Source organism: Hydra viridissima, unplaced genomic scaffold (assembly GCF_058129835.1).
Source record: "Hydra viridissima isolate aposymbiotic clone 2 unplaced genomic scaffold, HvirCarnegie_v1 scaffold_17, whole genome shotgun sequence".
Lineage (NCBI taxonomy): Eukaryota > Metazoa > Cnidaria > Hydrozoa > Anthoathecata > Hydridae > Hydra > Hydra viridissima.
The window spans coordinates 2,824,973-2,851,885 of record NW_028324316.1 but is presented as its reverse complement, the minus strand read 5'-3'; the positions used below and the strand labels follow the sequence as shown (position 1 = coordinate 2,851,885).

General features: G+C 27.7%; 1 protein-coding gene across 11 annotated transcripts; it reads left to right on the top strand.

Annotated features, from left to right (window-relative positions):
* The first annotated feature begins 37 nt into the window (after positions 1–37).
* Positions 38–26,259, top strand: LOC145182700 (methionine synthase-like). Of its 11 annotated transcripts, none has more exons than XR_016448306.1 (36): positions 38–197; positions 791–876; positions 3,821–3,933; positions 5,051–5,142; positions 7,328–7,417; positions 7,517–7,586; positions 9,886–9,978; positions 10,557–10,663; positions 11,407–11,466; positions 11,592–11,686; positions 15,564–15,664; positions 15,898–15,959; positions 16,067–16,134; positions 17,278–17,357; positions 18,478–18,590; positions 18,695–18,835; positions 18,930–19,115; positions 19,976–20,155; positions 20,254–20,370; positions 20,569–20,709; positions 20,821–20,910; positions 21,010–21,127; positions 21,553–21,606; positions 21,704–21,814; positions 22,002–22,102; positions 22,230–22,418; positions 22,497–22,578; positions 22,722–22,820; positions 22,914–22,986; positions 23,075–23,230; positions 23,460–23,644; positions 23,891–24,018; positions 24,723–24,789; positions 25,016–25,117; positions 25,259–25,462; positions 25,980–26,259. XR_016448306.1 is itself a non-coding variant. In XM_090074458.1 (36 exons), exons 3-36 carry the CDS (start codon positions 3,810–3,812, stop codon positions 26,070–26,072), a joined length of 3,753 nt encoding a protein of 1,250 aa, XP_089930584.1. In that variant the 5' UTR covers positions 38–197; positions 791–876; positions 2,971–3,809; the 3' UTR covers positions 26,073–26,259. The 11 variants fall into 11 exon arrangements, 9 of the variants coding, with proteins under 9 accessions (XP_089930584.1, XP_089930582.1, XP_089930585.1 ...); XR_016448305.1 differs by having other exon boundaries at positions 2,971–3,933; XM_090074458.1 differs by having other exon boundaries at positions 2,971–3,933; positions 21,010–21,108.
* The last annotated feature ends 654 nt before the right edge of the window (positions 26,260–26,913 follow it).

Below are 26,913 nucleotides of genomic sequence, written 5' to 3'. Positions count from 1 at the left end.
CAGAATGAAAATTGAGCGTGTTGCTGCAAACTCTTTTGCTGAATACTTCATTCACTGGCAAAAAGGCCAACTGTTATTAAGAGGAAGGCTCTGCTTCAGACTTTAAATTCGTATTGATTATGGAACTGCTAGTGTTAGATGGACAAATTAGCTAATACATCATTCGGCATTAGTTGATAAAAGTTAACAAGACCAAAGTAATGTTTTAACTTTTTCTAAACTGAAATTAGTAAAAATCTGAACTCTTGAAAGAGTTTATAAGTTATCTTTATAGGCTTCATCAGTTAAAACTACAAATTTTAACACTTGAAAGTCTTAGTCATATAAAAACTACAATGACGCTAAAAAAAAATTCAAATTTGCTGAAACCGTTTTTAAAGCCGCCGCGCGGTTTGAGTCGGGTGACCAATATTTAAAGCGCAGATTGAACGCGGATAAAGTATTCAAAATATTTATTTGAATCACAGTGTTTCATGTTTTATTACTTCTTGAAAAAGTTGCAATTTCTTACTAATTTCACGGTTCTTGGTTCTGATAACTATGGGTGTCTGATTTTAGATTCTCGCTGTTACTTAGGGAGAAAGACACGAAGGTAGTAGCGTGTCCAAAAAGAAAAAAAAAATTAAAAAAATTAAAAAAAACTAATTTTACAAATTTTAATGCTATACACTGCGGCCCAAACGTTGGAGACCACTTGAGAGATACGTGTAAATATGTAATTATTATTAAAAGTTCAACTAATTCCGGTACAATGGTTGATGAATAAAAAATGATACTTCTTTTGTTTCAGAAAAAATGTTTAAAATCAGCAATTTGACCACCGGGAGTTATGTCCACTTTATTGTTGTTTATTGACCAATTAAACTCATTTTAAACGTAAGTTTAAATTATCTTATTGTTTCGCGCTTTTTTATCGCACGTCTATTGTTTGATTGTTCGCACTTGGAAAAACACGAGTGAAAATAAATACAGCTTTTTAAAAATTAACACCAGTGTATAATTGACTTCTTTAAAGTAAAGACATCACAAAAAATAGGGAAATTTTGTAAAACTGGTGTTAAAAAAAACAGTTGCTATTTTAACACTACAAAATCAAAAAAAAAAATTCTAAACGAAAAATTCTAAAAACTAAAAATTCTAAATTGCAGCAAAGCTGCAGGTAATAAAGATATCCTAGCAAGCACACAACGTTTAAACAACGTTGAAATAACGTTGATCGACGTTGATCAACGTTATTTCAACGTTGTTTCAACGTTGTGGGCTTGCTGGGATGTGTTCATCGTGCGATACTGCGATACAAACAAAGTGGAAGTCATGAAGATCTTCCTCGGTCAGGAAGCCAAAACCTATTACACCAAAATAAGAGCAGTTTAGTGTTGTAACCTGCAAACGAAATATACGACTCACAGAACCAAAAAGTCGTGTTAAAGTGAACAAAACTCGACATAAGTCTGTATCTCTTACCATAGCTTAAGATTACGAGAACTAATCTGTTTGTTAGATTTGGTGTCAGAAAACCATTACTTCAAGGAAGAAAAAAGGCTAAAACGGATTCTTGCTGTAAATGGATAATAAAAAACTTAGGTTCAAAAAGAACAGCTTACATTTGCCGAAGCGACAAATTAAAGACTTAAACAGAGTGTGTGGTGCCTACACTGAAGCATGGTGGGTGTTCTATCATGGTTTAGGGCTGTTTCTCCAACTCTGGTGTTGGATAATTAGTTAAAATCTATGGTCTAATGAAAAAAGAAGTATACAAGAGAATTCTTGAACAAAGATAGTTAGGACAATATATTGCTTAAAACCACTAAAAATTACGTAGTTCGACTTCCCAAACTAATAAACTATTCATTAAACTTTCAAAAGTTTGGTATGAGTAATGAACTACGAATAATTTTACGGCGTTCGATAAAAGTTTAGCTCCCTTATTATTCCTTACGGTCATAATAAAAATTGTAAAAGTATTAAAAAATGAATAAAATCTATAAGTAATTATGAGTAGTTATTTATAATTAAAAAATGGTTGTTTTTAAGGATTTTTTTGGCGTCCTCAAAAAAGAGAAAACAAATAATAATTCAAAACTCAAGTACCTTTCAAATGAAATCGCTAGATAATATATTAAAATTTTGGTGCACTGCATCTCCGTGACAGTTTATAATTTATTAGATCCGTTTAAAAACTTAAGATTTCGTAAAAATTTAAAGCAACCTGTTGTGAGTCACATCAACTGCATATTTATATCATTTTGTAACAGAGATTGGACCACAATATCTAACTTATTTCAAACACAACGTAATTCTGAATTTTCCATCGTTGATTACTCAGACAGTCACAGCATGAAGTTAGAAGCTATGATGACATCACCTTAAACCCCATTTAGAAACTGGTTTTTAAAACAGAAACCTTTGTTCACTTAAGCAACTATAACGACCAGCAGTTTTTCTTGAATTTATGAAAACCACTTACGGAGTTTTCCATTAACTGCAATATGTTTAGAAAGTAAATGTAATCATTGCGCGAATATTTGAAGGATGACAGATTTGTTGCAAGAAATCATTGAATTGTCAATGTTTTAAGAAAGATTTACAAAGCCTACAGCTTTGGGTAAAGTACTTATGCGTCGAGTAAAAAAACACAAATCAGTAAAAATTAAAGTGAAACTTTTCATACGGTAAGCGATAAGAGAAAAGGATAAAATCACGTGAAAAGCAAACAAATTAATTAAAAGTTCTTATGGTACCAGATATCAGATACGACAAAGTTTCATTATATTGCCAGAGATATGCCTGTAAACAAAATAAGCAATGATTGGCAAAATGAATTGTCTACTTTTAGATAAATATTCCATATTAGAAAGATAATCCTTTCAGTTTTTTGCAATAAAACTATTTCTTTTTGGTAGGGATGCAAGATATAGCAAAGTTATTGCGACATCGGTAATTAATTACTTCTTTTCACCTTTGCTTCAGGGAGGAAAAGATGCAAGAAATGGTGCTACACTTAGGATTAAAAGTACGCATTGAGAGTTGAAAATATCGGACTCAGAACAGAAGCCGACTCGACATCTCAAAAGGATATTCGATCTTTTGTCAACATGGAACCGCCAAACCACCAAAACAATTGCCTCATCCAAGTTACCACGTGAAATCCTTGAATAAACCAAAATATATAATTTTCGTACCCAGTTTATTTTATGAAACCTTATTGGAAAATAGTTTTACAGAGTTTAATATTACAATAAAATATTTTATTGCTTAAATTCAATATTTCCGTATTCTTGCTTAGAATGTCAAGTTCCTTTTAGTTTCTCTTTATTTAAAAAAATATTTTAACTAGTAGCTAAATAAAAGTAAAAAAATCATTACTGGTAGTTCTTAAAGCCTTGATCTAAGAATGATCACTCAGGTTTTTGAAGCAAGGTTTAAGAAACAATCGTCTTTTTTTTTTTATTATTATTAATTGGCAATTGTATCAGAGATGATTTATCATCTAAAGCTGCAGAGTAAAATACCTTTGTCAATATCTAGCCGTCCTAAAAGTGTATTAATAGACATGTAATGAAAAAGAAAATTGTTTCAATTAACAGCTTCTTACTGTTCATCCTCAATTGGTTGCTATCTAACCTACGTATTCCAGATTAATTGAGATTAAACATTTATTTTACAAAGACTTATTTTAAGACGTGTTATAGAGAATTCGTTTTATAGCATGTTACTGTAGAAATTGAATGACTGTTTTACTTGCTGTTTTTTGATCATGTTCTATTACTGACATGAATACTATTTTTCAAATTAATGCTTGTTTTTAAATGTATTTAAGATCAGACAAAATGGATCACCTGAAAGATACTTTGATGAAAAGAATAATGGTTTTGGATGGAGGAATGGGAACAATGATCCAAAGCTACAAACTTGATGAAAATGCTTTCAGAGGTTATACCTAATTTTATAGTTCAACTTTTATAAGATAAAGCAAATGACAAAGTTTTGGCTTTCAACAAATGATAGTTCACAACCTAAAAAGTTTGTCATTTTGATTAGACATGCTCCTGAGATTTTTCTGATCAAATTACTTTACTAAATAATTTTAAAGGTAAAGTCCCATGTCAGTCTTAATAAATAACCTAATTATTTAATAAATAAGCATTTAATAAATAACTGATCATTTTTTCATATCTGCTAACAAGATCAAGCTGTTGCATTTTCTTCCTCTTTTTTTTTAACGCAATTGAAAGGAGCACTTGTTCACATTACCATAAGCACTAATAATATTTAAAATTTCATTAACTATTGCAAACTTGACCATTACTGTTTAGGGATCTAATTGCTATCCTGAGTGCATTTATTTGCTAACTATGCAAAAGTGTTAAAGTTATAAGGAAATTAGTTGCTTGTAGCAGGGAAGGTTATTTTAGTAAAAAGATTTTTCAAGAATATAATAAACAATGCAAAGTTTTAAACTTTTATGGCTCTCAGGTAAGATATTCTTGTAACGTAATATCTTAAATAAATATGAAAAATGAAAAATAGGTGTTTTTACAAGCTGAATAATATTCTAAGCCATAAGAAATCAAATTAAAAAAAAATTGCTAAAAATGTGCACAATGAAATCACTGACATGCTGCATGCGTGAAGGTATCATTATTGTATCATGTTAATCATAATTTTTGTTTATCATTAGATGCCTGTTTTAGGAATGAGCTACAAGATCCTGCACTATTAATCAATTTGAGAAATAAAAAATTACTTAAAGATTCATGAGATGTAATCAATCAAAATTTATTCATGAAATTTTAGGATTAATCATATTTTATAATATGCTACAATATAGTATAAATGCGTATAGACTCAATTTAAAAAATACTTTGGCCTTGATGGATTCAAATAGAATTCACTATTTGTGATAACAAGTTTTTCTTATTAATAAAATATTAAAGGTTTCTTTTTTTAAAATTTTAAAAGTTGCCTTTTTTTTTCTATATGCTTTGGGCCTATCAAGGCTTTACTTTATATTCTACTAATTTCTTTTTTTTTTTCTTTCTTTTTTTAGGTGAAGAATTTAAAAATCACCCTCTCAATCTAAAAGGAAATAATGACTTTTTATGTTTAACTCAGCCAGATATTGTTTATGATATTCACAGGGTAAGGAAGTTAATTATACAGGTAAATGAGAATAGTTATAGGGCCATTTTATGGCAAATATTTATCAGATACCATAATGGACCACCCTAAATTTTAATAAAACTTGTTGGGAGGATGTATATCAATAAGATAAGACCTAAAAATCTCACTGTGGCTCTTGAGAAATGGCTAATATGATTGATTTGTTTATTTTTAAACTTCAAAAAAGGTTTTAACTTTGATGCTGCATTATAACTTTTTATCTTTGAATTGTTTTAGTGTATTTTAAAATTATGTAATTTTATGTTATTTGCTAAGATTTTTGAAATTCAAAAAATATTTTTATTTCTTCTTTTTTTTTTTTTTTTTAATCAATGCACTTGGATGATTTTTAAAAATCTCAGAGGGCACTTTTGATGACTCATAACTTTTAAATAAAGTGATCTGATCACCTGATTTTATCCAAAATGTATATCAATTATGAGTAGATCAACATCTGATTTTTAGCCTTTGTGCAATCTTTAAAAAAGAGTTCCTCGAAATCACAAAAAATTTGCAATTTAGCAAGGAAAACTTTAAGTGTAGCCTTCCATCATGGAAAAATGTCAAAAGTCAGATTTTTTATTTTTTATTCATCTAAAAGTATTCACAGAATATTTAAAGCATTGTGAAAAATATTAGAATAATGTCATTGGTTTTCTTAGATCGTGCATGAGATTTTTAGGTTTTTTTTTTTCTAGATAAAATTAGTAATAGTGTTTAGTTTGCTATTGTAATAATATATACTTTTATTCTAATAGTATATACTTTTAGAAAGTTACAAATTGTTTTGCAGTTTTAAAATGGGCAGGGTGCCTGAAGATACACTATTCTAACTTGTTTTATCATTTTTCAAGTTCTTTATAACTGTAAGTCAGTATTGGTGTAACTGGCAGCTTTATGACATTTAATATTTGTATGTTTTTTTTGGTAATTGGTTAAGTTGACTCATAGCAAGATGGTGGAGTGTTGTAAAAACACTGCTGAACATAGACATGAGCAGTTTCAAAGTTTGTGCAGCATAATATCAAGTTTTTTTACCAGTGGATCAGGCACCATCGATTTGAGTCAGGGTTACTCACTGACTGAAGAAAAAAACAAAAGATAAAATAACAGTAAAAAGTGTATGACCCATGTTGGGTTAAATTATCAGAAAAGTATTAGTAACATTCTGATAAAAGTAAAAGTAACATTCTGATAAAAAGTTGATTTTTATTACAATTTTACTTTGTCACAATTTGATTTTTATCATTGACCTTTAAACTAGTTGCTGGTTATTTTCCTGTTTTCCTGCTCTCTATTATCAAAGCCAACTTGGTACAAAGCATTATGATAAATTTCTGACCAGAGGTCCAGCATTTTGGAGATGTTTTCACTTCCATATCAAGTGTTCTCTGTTTGTTGGTATGAGCTGTTTTCTAACTATGACTAACTTTCTTAACAATCTCCTTTGAGAAAGTGCATCAATCTTCAGCAAAGTTTCAGCTTTACTTCTTTTTTTTTGGCCTTGGATCAGTGACTTTGCTCTTACTAAAGACAGAAGAAAAAAATTTATTATTTAATGAATAAAAACGAAGCATTAAATTAAAAAGTTATTAAGCCAAAGTAAAAAAAAAAAAAAGAAAAATTGAAAAAAAAAAAGTTAATAAATGAGATTAACTTATTTCAGTATCTTAAATATTTTGATACACTGGTTGAAATCACAACTTGTTAAAAACAAAACATTGTTATAATAAAGAATGTTACCAACTTTATCTGTTTCTCAAGAACTACATAAGAATTTTAGAATTTGCTTATCTCTTTAATATACACCACAAAAACAATTTTCATTAACATCTGAGGTGTTCTATGCCAAGTGGAATGGCCCTATATGAATTAGTGTTAAATATTTTTATTATCATTTTTTATATGTGTAAAATAATTAACACATGCTAGAAAAATCTGTCAATAAATATTTACAATGCACTTTTGACTTTTATTTAATCCATTTGTTTAGGTTTATTTTAGAAGTTTACAAAATTCTAAAGAAAATCTTTAAAAAACTTATTGATTTATTTTCTTGACAATTTATTTTGTAATCATTTATTAATTAATTAAGATATATAAATATAATTTATTTTCTTTTTTATACAATTTAGTCTCTGGTTCATGTGCTTTTTTTCTTTAGTCTTATTTTGAAGCTGGGGCTGATTTTGTTGAAACAAATACTTTTAGTGGAACAGCAATAGCTCAAGCAGATTATGGAACTGAGAAATTAGTAAGGCTGTTTATATGTATGTAACTGTTAAAAATATTAAAAGTAGATTAATAAATAAATGAATTTTTGTGATTTCATTTTACAGTTTAATTGTTTAAGGTATATAGAATGAACAAAACCGCAGCTGAAATAGCACGAAGGGCAGCCAATGATGTCTCTAAAATTACAGGTTAAAAAGTATAGTTTTGATTTCTGTTTAATGCTAACAACTCTGTATTTATGATCCTACAAAAAAATATTTACTTTTAAATCAATAGAGAATTTTCATCATCAAATTATCATTTGCTTCATTGATTTTTTTTTTGCTAAACAAAACCTTTCAAACCAAAAAAAAAAAATTTTTTCAGGAAAAAATGTTTTGCAAAATAATAGCAACTATAACAGTTTGTTTAGTATATTATTCTTAATATATTGAATAAACTGTCATGATTTTCAATATATATATATATATATATATATATATATATATATATATATATATATATATATATATATATATATATATATATATATACATACATACATATATATATACATATATATATATATATATATATATATATATATATATATATATATATATATATATATATATATATATATATACATACATACATATATATATACATATATATATATATATATATATATATATATATATATATATATATATATATGTATGTATGTATGTATGTATGTATGTATGTATGTATGTATGTATGTATGTATGTATGTATGTATGTATGTATGTATGTATGTATGTATGTATATATCTGAACCAGCTCTTTTAAGAATTTTACAAACAAAAAAGTGCAGATATTAAAACACTAAGAGTTTTTGTTGAAGGATTCACAACTTTACTAAGAATCATGCCTAAAAATTGACTTTTTCAAAATTGAATTAAAAAAATAAGCTTTTATTTAACAAACTTTGAATTTATTTCAGGAAAAAAAAAAAAATTCTCTTTCTATTTAAAAGCTGTTCTAAAATGAAATTTTTTTGAACCAAAAATGCAAAAAAAAAAAAGGCTAACAATCATTATGAAAGTCTTTTTGACTTATAAATCATTTTTCATTTCTAAAAGAGTAAGATTTGCTTGAGTTTATATACTTAATAAAGTAAGACATAAAATTATTCTATTATATTTACTTGGATTGATTTTTTTGATTTAAGGTTAAAAAGTGTAAAGAGTACTAAGGAAAACAGTTATTTTTTCTATTTTGTTTTTTGCCAGTTGATTTCAATTTACTAACGCACACGTAATGGATGAATTTTATCATTTACATACATGTGTTAATGCATGTGTCACTTAATTATTACAGCTGAAAAATTAGTTTTATTTAAAACCGAGTTGTATAATTTATTCATTAACATCTTTTAACTGCAAAGTCTTAACTCTATAATTTAATAAAATAACTGCTGTCTAAGCTATGATTTGAAAAAGAAAACTTTGTCCGTTTTTAAGTTTTTTTTCTCTTCAAATTCTTTGTTCAAGGGTCATTTCATTTAAATTCAACCAATTAAAATAGGCAATTTTTATTTATTTAACTTTTCATGTTCATGCATTTAATTGAAAATTATACCCAAAATCAAAAATATAACTGTTTTGATCTTGTTTTAAGCACCAACACATTTTTTATAAATGGACATTTTAAAATAACAAGTTTGCAAAAGTTTTCAATTTTCAAGTTTTTAAAAGTTTCTAAAAGTTTTCTACAATCAAAATAATTTCTTTAGTTTTATTTTTCCTATGGCTTTGTGCACATTGAAACAAAATGTTCTCCTATTATCTAAAAGACACAAAAGTTGTTATGGATTCTTTAAAGTAGTATTTTTAATAAAATTCATGCTTTTGAGTAAGCTACTGTGTCTTTATATTAAAGTTGCATTGAAAATTTTCAAAAATAATAAGTTTTTATTATTTTTTGTCAAATCTAACGATGCTTTTGTGGCTAAAAATGAGCAGAAAATAGGATCTTTTTTTTTTTTTTTTGAAAATATACAGTCTTTAAGATTCCTCCCTTCATATCAATATCACTAAAAGGCTGCTATGAAGGTTTCCAAATTTAAAAAAAAAAATTTTTACTATTAGTTTGTATCTATAAATGGAGCAAATCTGGAAAAATTCAGTTTTTATGCTTTGCTAAGCTCTTTGCAATCAAGTTTTAAAGTTGTTTTAAGAATAAAAATGTGTCCAGATGTGTGGATTTTGATGAAACTCAATTTAAAAAGTATAAAATTCAAAATTACAATTTGATGCATGGATTTCTTTGCTAATTTCTTTAATATACTCATTAAAATCAACCAGAACCAATCCTTGTAACAAAAGAATTCATTTAATTTTTTTATACATAGTTTCAAACTATAAATATGAGTTTGGAAAACAAAGTACAAAAAATTTTTTCCACAAGTTTTTACAATGTAAACTGAAATAAAATGATCCTCAGTTGAAATTCTAAAAAATTTAGGCACCTACAAGTATGTTGCTGGTGCCATGGGACCAACCAATAAAACACTATCTATATCGCCATCAGTGGAAAATCCTGCACTTAGAAATATTAGTAAGTTTATTGTTTTATATTTTTTAGCTCTGTTATTGAATTTTAGTAAGATTAACATTAAGTGATATTTGTGGTCAAGAAACCAAATTGGTACAAGGTTATTTTAGCATATTCTGAGGAAAGACAAAGCATATTTTTACATGAATTTGTTATATATATAACATCAAATCTACAAATAAATTTTTCTTTGTGACTATTACTAAGTTTGAAAAAATTCAATTTAAGAAAAAAATTAACCCCAAAATACCTTCTGCTTTCCTGTGAAAAGATTAACTTTTTGTGACAAATCAATTTTTGTATATAATAGGTAACTTCTAATAAATATTGTTTTATATTTAGTTTTTAAATAAATTTGCTCAGTGTAATTTCAACCTAAGTATTATATGTTTTAAACATTATATTTTAACTTTTTTGAATATGCTTCTTGTAAATAATTGTAAAAATTTTTGTAACACCTTGCAAACTGCAAGAGAAGTTTAAACATTTTCAGCTTTTTTATGTTTTTTTTCTGTTGTATCTTTAATGTGAATTTTTATGTTATTATTTTTTTATTGTTACTATTTTTTATTCTTTCACAGCTTTCGATCAACTTGTAATGGCTTATAAAGAGCAGGCCATTGGACTTCTTGATGGTGGTGTAGATGTGTTGCTTGTTGAAACCATTTTTGATACTGCAAATGCTAAGGTACACTATGTAAACCATAGGCTACATTTTTAACATTTTTTTATTTTCTTTCTCTATTTTCTTTCCATTATCTTGATAATTAAGTGTGTGATTATGTTGGCATATAAGAATATTATTTAGTTTTACAAAAAACAAATCTTCTTTATTAAACAGTTTTTCTTCAACTTGTTATGATACTCTTGTATACTCTAAAATAAAATATATTTAGAAAAGTTACTTTTGTGTGTGAATATTTTTATTCTACACACAAAAGTAATTAAAAAATAGTGTTGCATGTTTGATAAAAAAAAAAAAGATGATGCAAAAATGATGAAAATACTATTGTGTCATTGTTTGGTCACCATTGGTTCATAAATGGTGTAAAGAAACAAAATAACAAAAATGCATTTTGTAGAATAATCCACTCATAGAAAAGTAGCCATTTTGAAATCTAAAATTTTTTTTTAGGCAACTAAAAATTACTGTGAAAGTGAAATAATATGTTAGACAAGTTTTTGAAATTTGTCATTTGAAAAATAAACTTGAATTTATTAAAATCTAACCTAAGTTCTTCGTGTTTAAAAATCAAATTCTTCTTCTTGCTAAAAAAATCAAGTTCTTCACTTTGTTAAAATCATATTGACACAATATTTTTCTACAAAAAGTCCAACTTCTTCCACATAAAACCAGATTGTTCTTATCAAAAAACTTTTGCGTTAGGTTTTTGATATTACTTATTATAAATTTTAGTATTTTGATTTTAGGCTGCTTTATTTGCAATTGATACTCTTTTCGAAGAAAACTACAAAAGAGTTCCTGTGTTTGTAGGTTCCTTTATTTTCTACTTTTTAAATTTAATGAAGTTACTTTTATTGATCCAAAAAACGTTTTTTGTGATTTTAAAAATGATTTAGAATTGTTTTTTAATGTTTTGAGTTGCACTGTTTAGGTATCAGGTACAATTGTTGATAAGAGTGGACGCACACTATCCGGCCAGACTACTGAAGCTTTTGTTACAAGCACTCAACATGTTAAACCTTTGTGGTACAAATTATATACTTACACATAAACATAATTGTTAGAGCAAAAATAATATATTATTTGTATGTTATAAATGTATATAACTTAGTTTAGGACATCATTTAGGTGAAACATTTTGTTATCTGACCAAACAGATCTTATTGGCTCATAAGGACCATACCTTAGTTATACTTTCATAATAATCTATTCAACTTGTTTTTAATTAACTTCTTATCAAAGCACTCTTAAATTTTATTTACGGGTCACTGTTCCATAATTTGGGGGTGAGTCATCAATGAAAACACCCGAAAAAATCCATTGGAGTGATCGAACTACATACCCATGGGATATCAGAACAAGTGATTTTAAAATCAATGATTTCCGTCCGTGAAAGAAATTTGCATTTTAAGTTTTTTCCTACACCGGCTAAATTTGAGAGATTGCTTTTTGACAAATTTTTAACTTTGGCAACTATACAAAGATTTTTTTTTTTCAAAATGTTTATTTTCTGAATAAATAACAAAGGAACAAGAACAGACCGAGACATAAAAATAGTTTTTACTTCAAGAATGACTTCTTAGAATGCTTTACTCTAATAGCAAAAAAGTCATTTTTTAAAAAATTTCTAAAGATGTTTACTGTTATAATCTACAATACAGTTAGCCAAATGAGATCCATATTCTGGGTGAGTCCTGTCTCTCTTATACCGCTGCCATTGAGGCTTGAAGTTTGAATGCAGAGCTTCGGTGGCCTGCTCACTGTAAAGTCCAAGAGCTAATAATTAATTGCTGATAGAGATGAGCTGAGACACATGAAAGAACACAGTGTGGGCCTTTGGAGTGATTGAGATTAGAAGTGCCTTTTCAAATTGTTGAAATGCTTCAAAAAATGGAAGTGCTGCATCTACAGCTGCTTTTTGAATTTTTTGTTTTTGAATATCAACATTTTTCAAAAGCTTGTGACAGTGTTGTCCATGAAAATGATCACTATGAAAGGGTTTAAGAGGTATGTTTAATTCCATAGGCCAATCCTTCCCATCTGGCCAAATGTTGATCAGATTCTTGTACAGATGGTTGACAACTCCCAACAACAAATGTAACTCCTTAGGTGGAATTGCTTTCAAAATTAGTGTATCATCTGTTGCATTGAGTAGTGGTGTGTAAATGACATTTGTAAAATGCTTCGCACTCTTCAAGTCACTTCCTTTCTTAACAAATGCTTGATGAGCCTTTCTGATACTTCCAAAAGTTCTCAAGGAACCACAAGCGCCAAGGTTTGAGGAGTCAGCATCACACCAGCAGCAAGGATGTCTGCTGGCACGGGATTGAAGACCACAGACAATGTTAGCTACTTTCATGTCACATGACAAGATATAGGAAATAGAATTAGCATCTGTCAGCTTCAAAAGGTTTTTGATATTCTCATATGTCTCAGGCATTCCTTCTGATATAGCTATTATTAGCTGTTTCTTTACTCCAGAATCCTTTAAGGATAAGCTGCAAAGCCTAGGAGGCTTCAAAACAGAACTTTTTGGTGCTGCAGTTATCTGAAGAACACCAAAACTCATCTTTAGAAAGTCACCTTCACCATCTAATCCAACCTTTACAATGTGTTCTTCAGGGATAGCTTGTGCTGATAAAATAAATTGCAATAGGTAACCAACATTTTTACAATGCACAACATCTCTTAGTGTCTCATTGGTTGAACATTTTATTTTAGAAACAGTAAAATGATCCTTGAGCATATGTCTATGTTGTGCAAATTTCTTAACAAAATTTGCCTCCACGAGTCTTTGAGGGGCAATAGAATTGAGGGTTGAGACAAGCTGTGTCATCTTATTATTGGACAGTTCTGTATTAAGTTGCACAGTTGCAAGGCTTTTAACTGGAAGAGGATCTCTAAACAGTCGAGTTGGAGTAGCTTTGCCCAAAATTTTAAAAGACTTAGTGCATAATCTAAAGCATGTGCATTAAATTAATTCCATTAATGCAAGGAGAAATCATCAAGTAGGTAAACCTTGCACAAAATGATAAGTACTGTCTTATCTAAGAGTTTTTTCTTTCTGAAATTAGAATTTAAGTTTGAGTTTTAATGAATATTGGCACACAAAAGAAACTTACCAAGTTTTATTGGTAATTTAGGATCTCCACCTGATTGGCTGAGTCGAACTGCTCCATTTGGAGATGCATCTTGAGTCCCTAACACTGAAGATGCCACAATATCAGTAGTTTTTGTGTTTGCTTTTGTTAGGGCAATCAAACTTCTGGCTCCAGCAGTGCATTTATGGGGTAACCCTGGCCCAAGTAATGTTAGATATTTTGCACATCTTTTTTCAGTTTTAGTTGACTTTTCATGAGTTGTATCAACTGCCAATGGAGGTGGTGCCTCGCATTTTGTTTTTCCAATTTGACAAATAATACAATCACAAGGCAGAGAGTTTCTTGTTTATTGCTTCACAATGATTGAGTTAAAATCATAGAGCTTGAGAAATGGCTTTGTTGATGTTCCTTCGTCTATTTTTTGCAAGTGAAAACAACAGTTTGTACACATGCCATATGGTAGGCGATCATCTGCAAAGTTTAAGCGTATAGGGCTATGTTTTTTCAATCTGTTGATTAGGAAAGGTGTTAAGCAGCGATCACTCTTTGACATGCAGAGAATGCAAACAGAGTTATGACATTCAGACTGAGCTTTTGCAGAATTCAGCATTTTCAACAAATTTAAAAGTTTTTAATGAAATATTTATGTCTCCTAATGTGAAAACCAAGGGAAAATGGTAAAAATTATCAAGTGTTTAGGATTAACTGGAAATCAAAACAAAAATGGAGTAGAGTAGAGTTGGGATGTGGCAACTCTAATTTTGAGAAATGCATTAAATTAATTTTTAATTTTACATACTATTGCTTAGAAATTCCTGTAAAAATATAAATGTTATTTTTGTTATCAAAATAAAATTTTAAAGAATAAAAAGTATTGAATTATAGCCAAAGTTGAAATTTTGTCAAAAACCCATCTCTCAAATTTAGCCGGTATAGGAAAAAACTTAAAATGCAAATTTCTCTCACGGACGGAAATCGTTAATTTTAAAATCACTTGTTCTGATATCCCATGGGTATGTACTTTGATCAAAAGGATTTTTTCGGGTGTTTTCATTGATGACTCACCCCCAAATTATGGAACAGTGAGGTGTTATCAAGTGTTTTAAAAACTTAAGTAAACTAACTTAAGTAAATATTTTTCATAAATGATTGGCATTAAAAAATCTTTTACAATGTTGCTTTTGAACTGAATTTGATAAAAAATCTTACTTTGCTTTTTAGGTATAAAAACCGGAACTTATGTGCATGATTTCTAGGTTTCTTGAAAGAATGGTTAAAAACATTAGAGTAATTATATGGATATCTTGCTAAATAAAAATTTTCCTATGCTTTTTGTAGATGCCTTTTGATCTAAAAGTGAAAAAATTAGTGAATCTATGTTAATAAAATTGAAATTAAAAAAAAAAGACAACAAGGCATTCTATGATGTTGTGAATAAATAGAGATAAAATTTTTTTTTCTAGTCAGAGAACTTCTGTAAAAAAAAAAAAGTTGATTTTGCCTAAATAATTTCTAAGGTCAGTATTGATGATTGCAATATTAAGTAGCATTTTTCTTTGGCAATCAGCAATAAAATTTTTACCATCTGTTGTTTGAATAAAACAAACCTCAATTAAAACCTAACAAATTGGAAATGACAACAACGGAAAAAAATTAACATTTAAAAGTTAATTATCAATTATATATTACATTCAAAATGAAATTATCTTCTTTTAAAAACTTGCATTTTTCTTTTTTTAAATTATAAAAGAAATATTTTTTCTTTTAATTAACTTTTATAGGAGTTTTGCTTTTTGGTTTAGTTTAGGTTTAAACTGTGCATTAGGAGCTGAAGATATGCGACCATTTATTGAAAGAATTGGTTTGATGTTCGAAGGTTTTGTTATCTGTTATCCAAATGCTGGTAATATTATTAAAATGTTAAATTCTTTGGCTCAATTTTTTTTTTAAACTAATAAAAGAAAATTTAATAGATTAAAAATAAAAAAACAAATCATAGTAAATATAAAAGTTAGCTTAGAATTTGTTGTTTAACTGTATTTATAAATTGTATTTATAAAGTGTGTTTAACTTATATTTACAAGGTGTATTTGAATTATATTCATAAAGTGTATTTAAATTATCAACAATTTTTAGGATTACCAAATCACTTTGGTGAATATGACCAGACTCCTGAAGAAATGGCAAGTAAGATCAAGGTACCAGTTGAAGTATTTTATTTCTTTTCACTTTTAGTAAGCTGTCATCATGTTTTTAAAAGATAATTACTGAAATTGGGTGAAATTGGACATTTTTATTTTCTTAGGAGTTTGCATTAGATGGCTTGTTAAACATAGTGGGAGGTTGTTGTGGAACAACACCAGCTCATATAAAGTTTGTTAAATTTTTTTTTTGTTGAATTAATTAATAGTCAAATGATAATCAATCTTGATTTAGATCAGAAACCTTTTCTGCTTACTTTGAATAATTTATGAAAAATTAATATTAGGTCTGACAAAAATTGTTGGAAGAAAACGACAAAAAATGAAATAATAAATTGTGCCACATTTCTGAATAAAAAAGGTTTTAATACTCAAAATAATCACCTTTAAAACAAATTTTTTGCCATCTTCCGAAACCTCTCTGCTAAAAACTTCATAAAGAACAAAGAACTTCATGTTCATTATGAAACTCCTCATTGTTTGTTAATTATCACCTTATGATGAGCCACTCCAAATTTGGTTCTCCTAATACACAAGAGAAGGTTGTGCCAATCAGGATCAGTTTTGGGTAACTTTTAGAATGGTTCATTTGGATGAGTTTGCTTGCTAACTCAGAGGAGCTCTGTATAGGACCTGCCTTAAGTATGTAATTCAGTATGTTATCAATGCATGATGGTCAAATTGAATGCTCATCTCACAGACTTCAATCTCATGCAGCATATTTTAAAAACCAGTCATAAGGGATGGATATTATTAAAGAAATTAAAGAGGTTTAACTTTCTTTATTCTTTAAACTGCTTTACTTGCTGAACTCTGTTCTCTCTTGAACAAAGAAGTTGGCATAGTAAATATGATCTTTGAGTTTTTTCAGCTAATACAAAAATTGATTCTTTTTACTGTATATAGTTTTGTGGAAAATTCTAGAAATATAAGTGCAGTTGATGCATTCAAACAAAACTAAGGAGTTTTCTGGAATGAGCATTGAACACATTTTGCCTAAATAGTATTCAATTGAAATGGGATGCTGTTTAAATAGCATTCAATTGAAATTGGATGCTGTTTAAATAGCATTCAATTTAAATGGAATCCTGTTTAAATAGCATTCAATTAAAATGGGATGCTGTTTAGGCAAAATGAGTTCTATGCTCAAGTTTGGTCGTTGATTTTCCATATTTTTGACTGACCATCATGCTTTAGAAAAATTATCACTCTAAACTGCAGTTTTGCAGTTTTTTAATTTAAAAACAATGTTTAAACAATAATAAGAACTATTGTTTTCATTTTTTGTTTAATAAATTATTTTTTAATCATTAAGGGCAATTGCTGAAGTAGTAAAAAATGTATCTCCTCGTGTTTTGCCAGAGCAATTGCATTACGATGCACTACTTCTTTCTGGTAATTTTTAAATTTTTTTTTGTTTGTTTGATAAGAGTTACATTAGGTTGTAAATTAAAAATTTCCAGACAATTTTCCAGTTTTATTAGTTAGCGAATTTAATAATTAAACTCTTAACCAGAATTTAATGCATATTAATATTATTTGCATAAAAAAATTTTAATAAATATTTGACAAAAATTGATACATTTTTTTAATTTTAGACTTAACTTCAATTTTAATAAATTCTTGTAAATTAAATTAAAGTAAATTTGATCAAGAATTTAAATAACTAAAACAAACTCCCTTTGATAAATTTTGTTTGCCCAAGGATTAAGGTTTTCTAAAGAGATGTTAAAACCTCGACGACAGATAATTATCCGAACATAACCAAAGTTTATCCATTTGATTAAGTTTTTTTTAATTACATAAATTCATTTGATTAAAGTTTCCTTTCAAAGTTTTATACCAAAATATTTAAATTTCTCTACAAGTTTTTTAAAGAAGTGTTCTTTAGATAAAGGCTACTTTTTTCTTAACATTCTGTCCTATTAACCAATGTATAAGAGATTAATATGCAGAAAAATTGTGTTTCAATTGGGTGCTGGACTTTATTGGCTAGATCATAACTATTAAATTTAGCTTTAAATTTCAACTCATCACTCTATAGCACTTTCTTCAGTATTTCGAGTGTTCAATTTTTATGTTTTTTGACTTATTGCAATCCCTTCTTCTGTCTGTTAATGGTTTATAACAAGGGTTTCCCTACAGCTACTCTTCAGTGAACATCTTCATTTCATGATTAAAAAATTTGTTTTAATGTCTACAATTTGCCTCTTTCTTAACAAGCAGTCTATGTTCTCAACTGGTTGTTAAAATCTTCCTGTCCTTAGAAGATGTGACAGTTCTGGGTTGTTAATGTATTTTGGATACATTAGCATTGGTATATTTTTAATAACTGTGTTGTTATTTCTAGAGAATTCAGTAAATAGTTCTACCATCCCTATAATATTGATGTATACTGACTTGAAATGTAAATAAGAATAAAAATATTTAAATATGTACCAATCTATAAATTAAGAACATTTAAAGGTCACAAATGTAAATTCCATATTTTTTTTTAACTTTCTTATGTGGTCAGGCTTGGAGATGAAGCGCATTTCGTCTGATTCACTTTTTTTGAACATTGGTGAGAGATGTAATGTTGCTGGCTCTCGTGTATTTTGTAATTTGATCAAAAATGGAAGGTTTGAGGTAATTTTAAAACTATCAATAAAAGTAAAAATTACAATAACAAAATTCTTTTTAATTTTATTTTATGTTATTCCTAAAATCAATTTATATTTTTTTACTATAAGGATGCATTAGCAGTTGCAAAGATGCAAGTTGAAAATGGTGCTCAGGTACTTGACATAAATATGGATGATGGAATGTTGGATGGCATAAGTTGCATGACAATGTTCTGCAATTTAATCTCTTCTGAGCCTGATATCTCAAAGGTATGTGGATAAATCTTTGTAAATATAAATCTCAAGAGTCTTTTGCTAAAAGTTTTGGATTTTTTTTTTTTTTTTACAAAAGAAGTTTTTTTAGGTACCATTATGTATTGATTCATCAAATTTTGAAGTTATTGAGGCAGGATTAAAGTGCACACAAGGAAAGTGTATTGTGAACAGTATTAGTCTGAAAAATGGAGTGGATGATTTTTTACAGAAAGCAAGTCTTATTAAAAAATATGGTGCAGCAGTTGTAGTCATGGCTTTTGATGAAAATGGGCAGGTGGGTTAAAGTGTGTTTATAACTGGACATAGTTTTTCTGTTTCTAATTTTGATTGGTTGATTTTTTTTTAAAAAAAATTCAGTAAAATTTGGAGTTTGAAGTTTTGTATGTTATTTGAAATAAGATGTTTAATCACATTTTGCTTTTGGTTTTTTTATTAAATTTTTACAGTTACAATTTTATTTTATTGTAATTTTAATTTGATTTTTAATATTAGAATGCAGCTAGGTAACCTTAGCTGCAATTAGTTCATAGTTGTAGTGCTTGCCATTTGTAACTTAGTTTAAAGTCAATTATAAATTACACTTTGTCATTGTGGATGTCAGGGTACTCTTTCAACTAATCCCAGTTAGTTTTGTGGAGTTAGAAAGTTGTTTGTTTTATAGAAGCTGAATAGTGTGTGTGATTTTTTTTTGGCTATATTATCAAACATAGATAGCAAAAAGACATAAAAATAAACTTAAAACCTATTTCTGAAAAATTTTAATATGATAAAAATCAACAATTTGTTATCTCAAACTGCATAGCTGTATAAGAGTTATTTAAGAATATTTGAGATATTTAAAAATATATAACAGATATTTAAAATATAAGAGATATTTAAGAAAATATAACAGATATTTAAGGAATATGTAGGAGATATTTAAGAATATATAAAGAGATATTGAAGGAATATAGTGAGATGTAACAACATTAAAAGTTTTTACAATTTTCTTTAAAATCTTTTGTAAATTCTTGTACAAAATCAACTCATAAAAATTCATAAAAAACTCATAAAACACTAGAATATTGATATTCCATTTAAATGAAATGATGTTTGTCAAAAAATATTGTTACTTTTTCTTCATTCACTATCTAGGCAGCCAATTTCCAATCAAAGGTTGATATTTGTCAAAGGTCATACAAGCTGCTTGTTGAGCAAGTTGGATTTAATCCAAATGATATAATATTTGATCCTAATATTCTGACAATTGGGACAGGCATGGAGGAGCACAATAACTATGCTGTAGATTTTCTTAATGCCATCCGAGAAATCAAAGTAACAAACTCTTTAAAACTTGTTACTTATATTTGTAGAGATTATCAGTAAAAATTGTTTTGAGCAAATTTGAAAACAAAAATTATTTGTTATTTAAGAAAACCTGTCCACATGCAAGAACAAGCGGAGGATTGTCAAATCTTTCATTTTCTTTTCGTGGTGTTGATGTTGTTCGTGAAGCTATGCATGCAGTATTTATTTACCATGCTATCAAGGTAAAAATATAAATTTTTCGATAAATATTTGGAACAGATACATTTTCAGTCAAAAACAAGAAAGTCACAATATTTTAATTATTTAATTATGTTTTTGTTTAATCATCAAAATGTTTTTCAATTTTAATTTAAGAATATTTTGATATTACTTTCAAGGATGGAAAACTCTCCCTTGGTAATAAACTATTTATTTTTTAGTATGGTCTCGATATGGCAATAGTTAATGCAGGTGCTATTCCTTTGTACGATGAAATTCCTAAAGAACTGTTAGAACTTTGTGAAGACCTGATATGGAACAAAAGATCAGATAGTACAGAGCGAATGCTAGAATATGCTCAAGTAAGTTAAAATTTTTTGTCCTTTTTTACTGAAAATGAAGGAAAAATACAATCAGAACCAAAACTAGTGCAAATAAAACCTTTCAACATGCAATCGACTCACATTCTTTAGACTGTCAGCAAATCAGCTAATAAGTTGGAAGCGAGTGAGAGTTGGAGAAGTGAGGATGTTGTTAAGAGGCTACAATACTCTCTCATTAAGGTGAAAACCATTTTAGTAGTTAAAAAGCAATGACTTTAATTATCTTTTTAACTTTTCATTTTAATTTACTTTTAATTTATTTTTTACTTTTAATTAAAGGGGATTGATAAGTATATATTGGATGATGTCGAAGAAGCAAGACTTTTGTCTCATCTATTTCCAAGACCACTGAATATAATAGAGGGGCCATTGATGAGTGTCAGTTAACATTTGATAAGTATTTGATTAAATCTTGCTTTTGATTCAATATTTATACTTACAATAATTTTCAGATCAAATTGAGTCAATTCTAATTTTTTTTTTTTTCTTGTTTGGAATGCAAATTTTAATGATTTCTGGATGCAGTTGCTTCCACAGTATATTTGATATTATACCACTGTAATTGCTACCATATTGTGTACTAAATTTTACCAAAGTTTTGTGTGGTAAAAAAGTTTCTCAAAAAATTATTTTAAAATACTTTTTTTGAAAAACTTAGGCAATATAAAAATATTCAAGTTATTAAGGTGAAATTTGTTAAAAATTTTTCATAAGATAATCGTAATTAAAGTAAAGAAAAATTTTTCATAAGATAATCGTAATTAAAGTAAAGAAAAATTTTTCATAAGATAATCGTAATTAAAGTAAAGAAAACTTTTCTAGGGAATGTCTATTGTTGGTGATAGATTTGGAGCAGGGAAAATGTTCTTGCCTCAGGTATTTTCAAATTTGTTGGAACAAAATCATAATACATTCTTTTTGGTAGTCTTTTAGATGTTTGATTTTAATTTTAATTGAAAAATAATTTTTGTAGGTTATAAAGTCTGCCAGAGTGATGAAAAAAGCAGTAGGTCATCTTATTCCGTATATGGAGAAAGAGAAAAGAGAAAATGGAAATGTAGCAGGAGAATTTGCTGCAAGAGAGGTTTTTTTATTTTATTTTATTTTTTTTTGTTGCTGTTTTTTTTCTCTAGATGAAATTACATTCAATATAATAATAATGATCTTTAATTTTTCTGTCTTTTAAATTTACAAAATAAGTTCATAAAAAATTTATCATATATTTTGAGATAAAATAAGTTCATAAAAAAATTTATCATATATTTTTGTAGAAACTGAATAATGGAACGATAGTGTTAGCGACGGTGAAAGGAGATGTGCATGACATCGGAAAAAATATTGTTGGCGTTGTTTTAGGATGCAATAACTTTCGGTACTCAAATTTTAACTAGAGGGTGTGATAATCTCTTATTTCAGATTTTTTTCTTTTTTTCTTTTTTTTTTTTTTTTTTAATTCAAAAATAGCATGTTGAATTGAATTTTTCTTTATTTTTTTTTAGTGTAATAGATCTTGGAGTTATGACACCTTGTGAAAAAATCCTTGAAACAGCAGTTAGAGAGAAGGCAGATTTTATTGGGCTCTCTGGTCTAATCACTCCATCTTTAGATGAAATGATACATGTTGCAAAGGAAATGGAGCGCAAGGGGTTTAAAATTCCTTTACTTATTGGAGGAGCAACAACATCAAGGTAGATTTCAATTTTTTAATTCTAATTTTTCAACCAAGTTGAACTCAAATTTTAAAAGTTTCTTTGTGATTTTTATAGGACGCACACTGCTGTGAAAATTGCACCTCGATACACCCACCCAACAATTCATGTTCTAGATGCATCAAAAAGTGTAGTAATTGTAAGAAAAGATTTGAACAAAATTTTTTTTAGTTATTTAGTTGTTATTTAAAATATTTTTTCTCTATTAAAGTGTTTATTTACAAAAAAAATCTGGAAAGTTTTTGCAGAAATTTTACACTTTTAATGTTTTTGTCAATATAGGCCCAAGCATTGCTTGATGACATTAGTAAGACTGAGTTAATTGAAGAAATCCAGGAGGAATATGAAGAGATCAGGATGGATTACTTGGAATCAAAAAAAGTAAAAAAAAAAAAAAAAAAGGTGTTAGTATCACAGTCTTAATTTTTTACTACTTTATTTTTTTTACCATTGTTTGAGGCTGTTTTTTTATAGGATAGAAAGTATGTCTCAATTCAATATGCAAGACAAAATAATCTGAAGTTAGATTGGCATGATTATCAACCAGGTTTGTGTTGTTTTTTATAATGTTATATTCTTGTTTTTCAAAATATTACCATAATTTTTATTGTTTAGTATGTTGTTTTTTTTTGCAGTTGTGCCTTCATTTTTTGGTCCCAAAATATTTCAAGACTTTGATATCAACCAACTTATAAGCTACATTGACTGGAAACCATTTTTTGATGTCTGGCAGCTGAGAGGAAAGTATCCAAACAGAGGCTTTCCAAAACTTTTTAAAGATCCTACAATTGGTTTGTGTAAAATCTTTTAATTTATTTTTACAAGGTTGATCCTACTGTTGGTTTGTGTAAATTGTATCTTTTGATATATTTTTATAAGGTTGTTGAAGTTAAAAACACTTTAAAAATCTGTAAGAAATTTTAAAGAACTAAATTAAATTTGATTGTAAATATATAAACAAAAACTTGTAGTTGAAAACTTTTTCAGCCATTATTTCCAAATTTTTTAAAACTGTTATAGGTGAAGAAGCGCAGCGTGTGTTTAGTGATGCCCAAGCTATTCTTAAGAAAGTAATTGAAGAACACACTCTGCAAGCTGTTGGATTAGTTGCATTTTACCCAGCAAACAGTTGCATTGATGATATTTTGGTGTTTGATGAGCAACGCAATAAACATTTAGCAACATTTTATGGTTTAAGACAACAGGTGTTTAAAAAAATGATTTTTTTTTTTCAAAATAGCAATTATGAAATAAGAACAAACAATTAGCAATTATGAACTATGTTTAAAAAAATTAAAATAACAAGTATAAAAAAATAGATATTTAAAAAGTAGCAAGCATGCAAAAATTTATAGACCGCAAATAATAAGTTACTTTTATGAGCAATGCTAATTCTTTCTTAAAAGTCTTTGTTTGTTCCTTGCTATAAAAAGTTTCACATTTGTTTTTAGTCTGAGAAAGAGGTTGCAAAAGATGCTCCATATATTTGTTTATCAGATTTTGTTGCCCCAAAGGGTGTTGATGATTATATTGGCATGTTTGTTGTGTCTTGTTTTGGTGCAGATAAATTAGCAGACAGGTTTGCTTTATTATTACAATTACCTTATTTTCTCAATTTAATATTTTGCTCACTTATCAAGAGAATGGAAACATTAAGGTGAGCAAGTTAAGAATGAGTGAAAAAAGATTGGACGGTATTTAAGAAAATTGGAATTCAGTAAAACGTTTTTACCTTACTTACAAATTTTTTCTTTTTTTGCATTTAAAAATAAAACAACAAATTATTTAATTTCGGAGAAATAGAGCAAGAAAAAATTAAATTTGTTAGGTTCCAGCTCACTCAGTTCAGTACTAAAAAATTTGTACAAGAACGTTGCATGCTAAAACATTTATTTTTATTTATTTTTTTTATTACCAAAAAAGACTTTACACGAAAGGTATTTTGGTTTGTACAAAAAGATACAAACTAAACTGATTTTTTTTTTTTTTAATCATCATTATTGTCATCAACATCATCAATGAAGCAGGTTTCACTTTCTCAAAAAACCAATTAACAAAAGAAAGATTGAGTTTACCTACCTGAGTAATTTTAAATAAAAGTTAAATCTGTTAACAGATTCATCCTTAAGATCTTTACTTGTAGAATCTTTACTTGTAGAATCTTCACTTGTAGAAGAAATTTATGCTTTGCTGTGTAACTTTGTTATTTTAGCAAGATATCTTAAACTAGTTACCAATCTCCCAATTATTATTATTTTTTTAACCGAAGTATTTTATATTTAGTTACAAAGAAAATTTCGATGACTACAACTCAATCATGGTAAAAGCAATCGCTGACCGTATTGCGGAGGTAGGGAGGAAATATTTTTAAAAAATCTCAAACCAAACAATTTGGTTTTACTATTTATTCAAAAAGTTAAAATTCAAGTTGGTGTTTTTTTATGAGTTACAAAACACCATTTTGGAGAAGATTTTATTAAAAGTTATTATAATTTTATTTGGTAAAGTTTTTTATTGTTTTATAAATTTTGTTATTTCTACTGCTTATGTAAGTAAAAAAAATTTATTGGTTTTAGGCCTTCGCAGAGAAGCTTCATGAAATGGTTCGAACAGAACTATGGGGCTACTGTCGGGATGAAAATCTTAGCTCATCCGAACTTCATCAAATTAAATACTTTGTAGGTTAAACTTTGACTACTTTTGTAGGTTGAAATTTTTTTAAGTTTTTGAACTTTTTTCTGATTTATTGAACATTTATGATTTAACACTTTTCAAATGGATTAAATTGATGCAAAAATATATTCTAAAAAGGTTTTTAGGGTATAAGACCAGCACCTGGTTACCCAAGTCAACCAGACCACTTAGAAAAGTTAACCATGTGGAATTTAACTGATGCTGAACAGTTGATAGGAGTAAAGCTAACTGAATCTTTAGCAATGGATCCTGCTTCTTCTGTTTCTGGTCTTTATTTCGCGCATCCAAAGTCAACCTATTTTGCCACGGGAAAAATATGTGCAGATCAGGTAAACTGTGTTGTTGTTTTTGTTGTCATGCATTATTATTATTATTATTATTATTATTATTATTATTATTATTATTATTATTATTATTATTATTATTATTATTATTATTATTATTATTATTATTATTATTATTATTATTATTATTATTATTATTATTATTTTTATTATTATTATTATTATTATTATTATTATTATTATTATTATTATTATTATTATTATTATTATTATTATTGTTATTATTATTATTATTATTATTATTATTATTATTATTATTATTATTATTATTATTATTATTATTATTATTACTACTACTAGTTAGTAGTATTATCATTATAATTAGTATTATTAATATATATATATTTTTTTTTCGTTATCTCTTTTTTTTTTTATCTTTCGTTATTTCGTTATCAGCGTCTTCCAAAGTAATTGTGCTATCCTATTTTTCAAATAACAAATGTGAAATGTTGTTAAGAAAAATGACCAAATGTCACTATTAGTTACATTTCTTACTCTGCAGGTTGAAGACTACGCCGTAAGAAAAAAGAAATCGATGAAAGAAATCGAAACGTGGCTTTCGCCAATTTTAGCATATGAACGTGATGAAATTTAAGATTTTTCTACTGAAGATAAATTTTATTACGAATTAACAAAAAACGAATCAAAGTATTTATTATCATTAACTATATATTTATTTTGAAGAATTTTTTTGGAACTTAAGAAAAATTTTTGAAATGTTTTTCTCTTTATTTTGTGATCGACAAAAATTCTTTTGCTGAAATATAAAGGTCTTCTTCGCATCGTTTGTTATCCATTAAATTTAAGATGCAATTTAAATTAAGAGTTGCTATTAGAAAACTTTTGATGTAATGCAACTTTCGATGTGTTATCAAAATACAATAATGTTAAAATCTTAAAAGTTGATATTTTAGGTAACACTAAGTTTTTTTTATGCCTCGGATGGTAAACATCAAATTATGTGAGTTGTCTCTCTCTAAAAAAAGATTTAAGGGAACCTTGAATCTTTATTTGCTAAACCATGGTTTGTCATTTTAATAAAAACATTCAGATATTACACTGAAGCAAACCTAAAATCTTCTTTCCAACTCTTGACGTTGCACATAAAGATTTTTTCTATCGTAGAATGGGAAGAACTTCCCATTCCCATATTGACTTGTTGAAGCTTCGCCTAAAAATTTACGGCACTTTTTACACTTCACTTAGTTTGCAGCTGTTATTGTTGCTGGAGTTGTCGCTTGATTTATTTGCTGCTCGTCATTAAAGCTTAGCTTACGTTGTTTTTTAGCTTGCTTTGCTGCTTTTTTGCTCTCAGCATCTTTCAATCTTTAGAGTATTTCAGGTTTACTGAGACACTCCCCATCGAACCTTGGTACATCTACATTTTTTCGTTTTTTGTGTGTCAACGTGTTGGATGCGAAACATTTGTTGCAAAG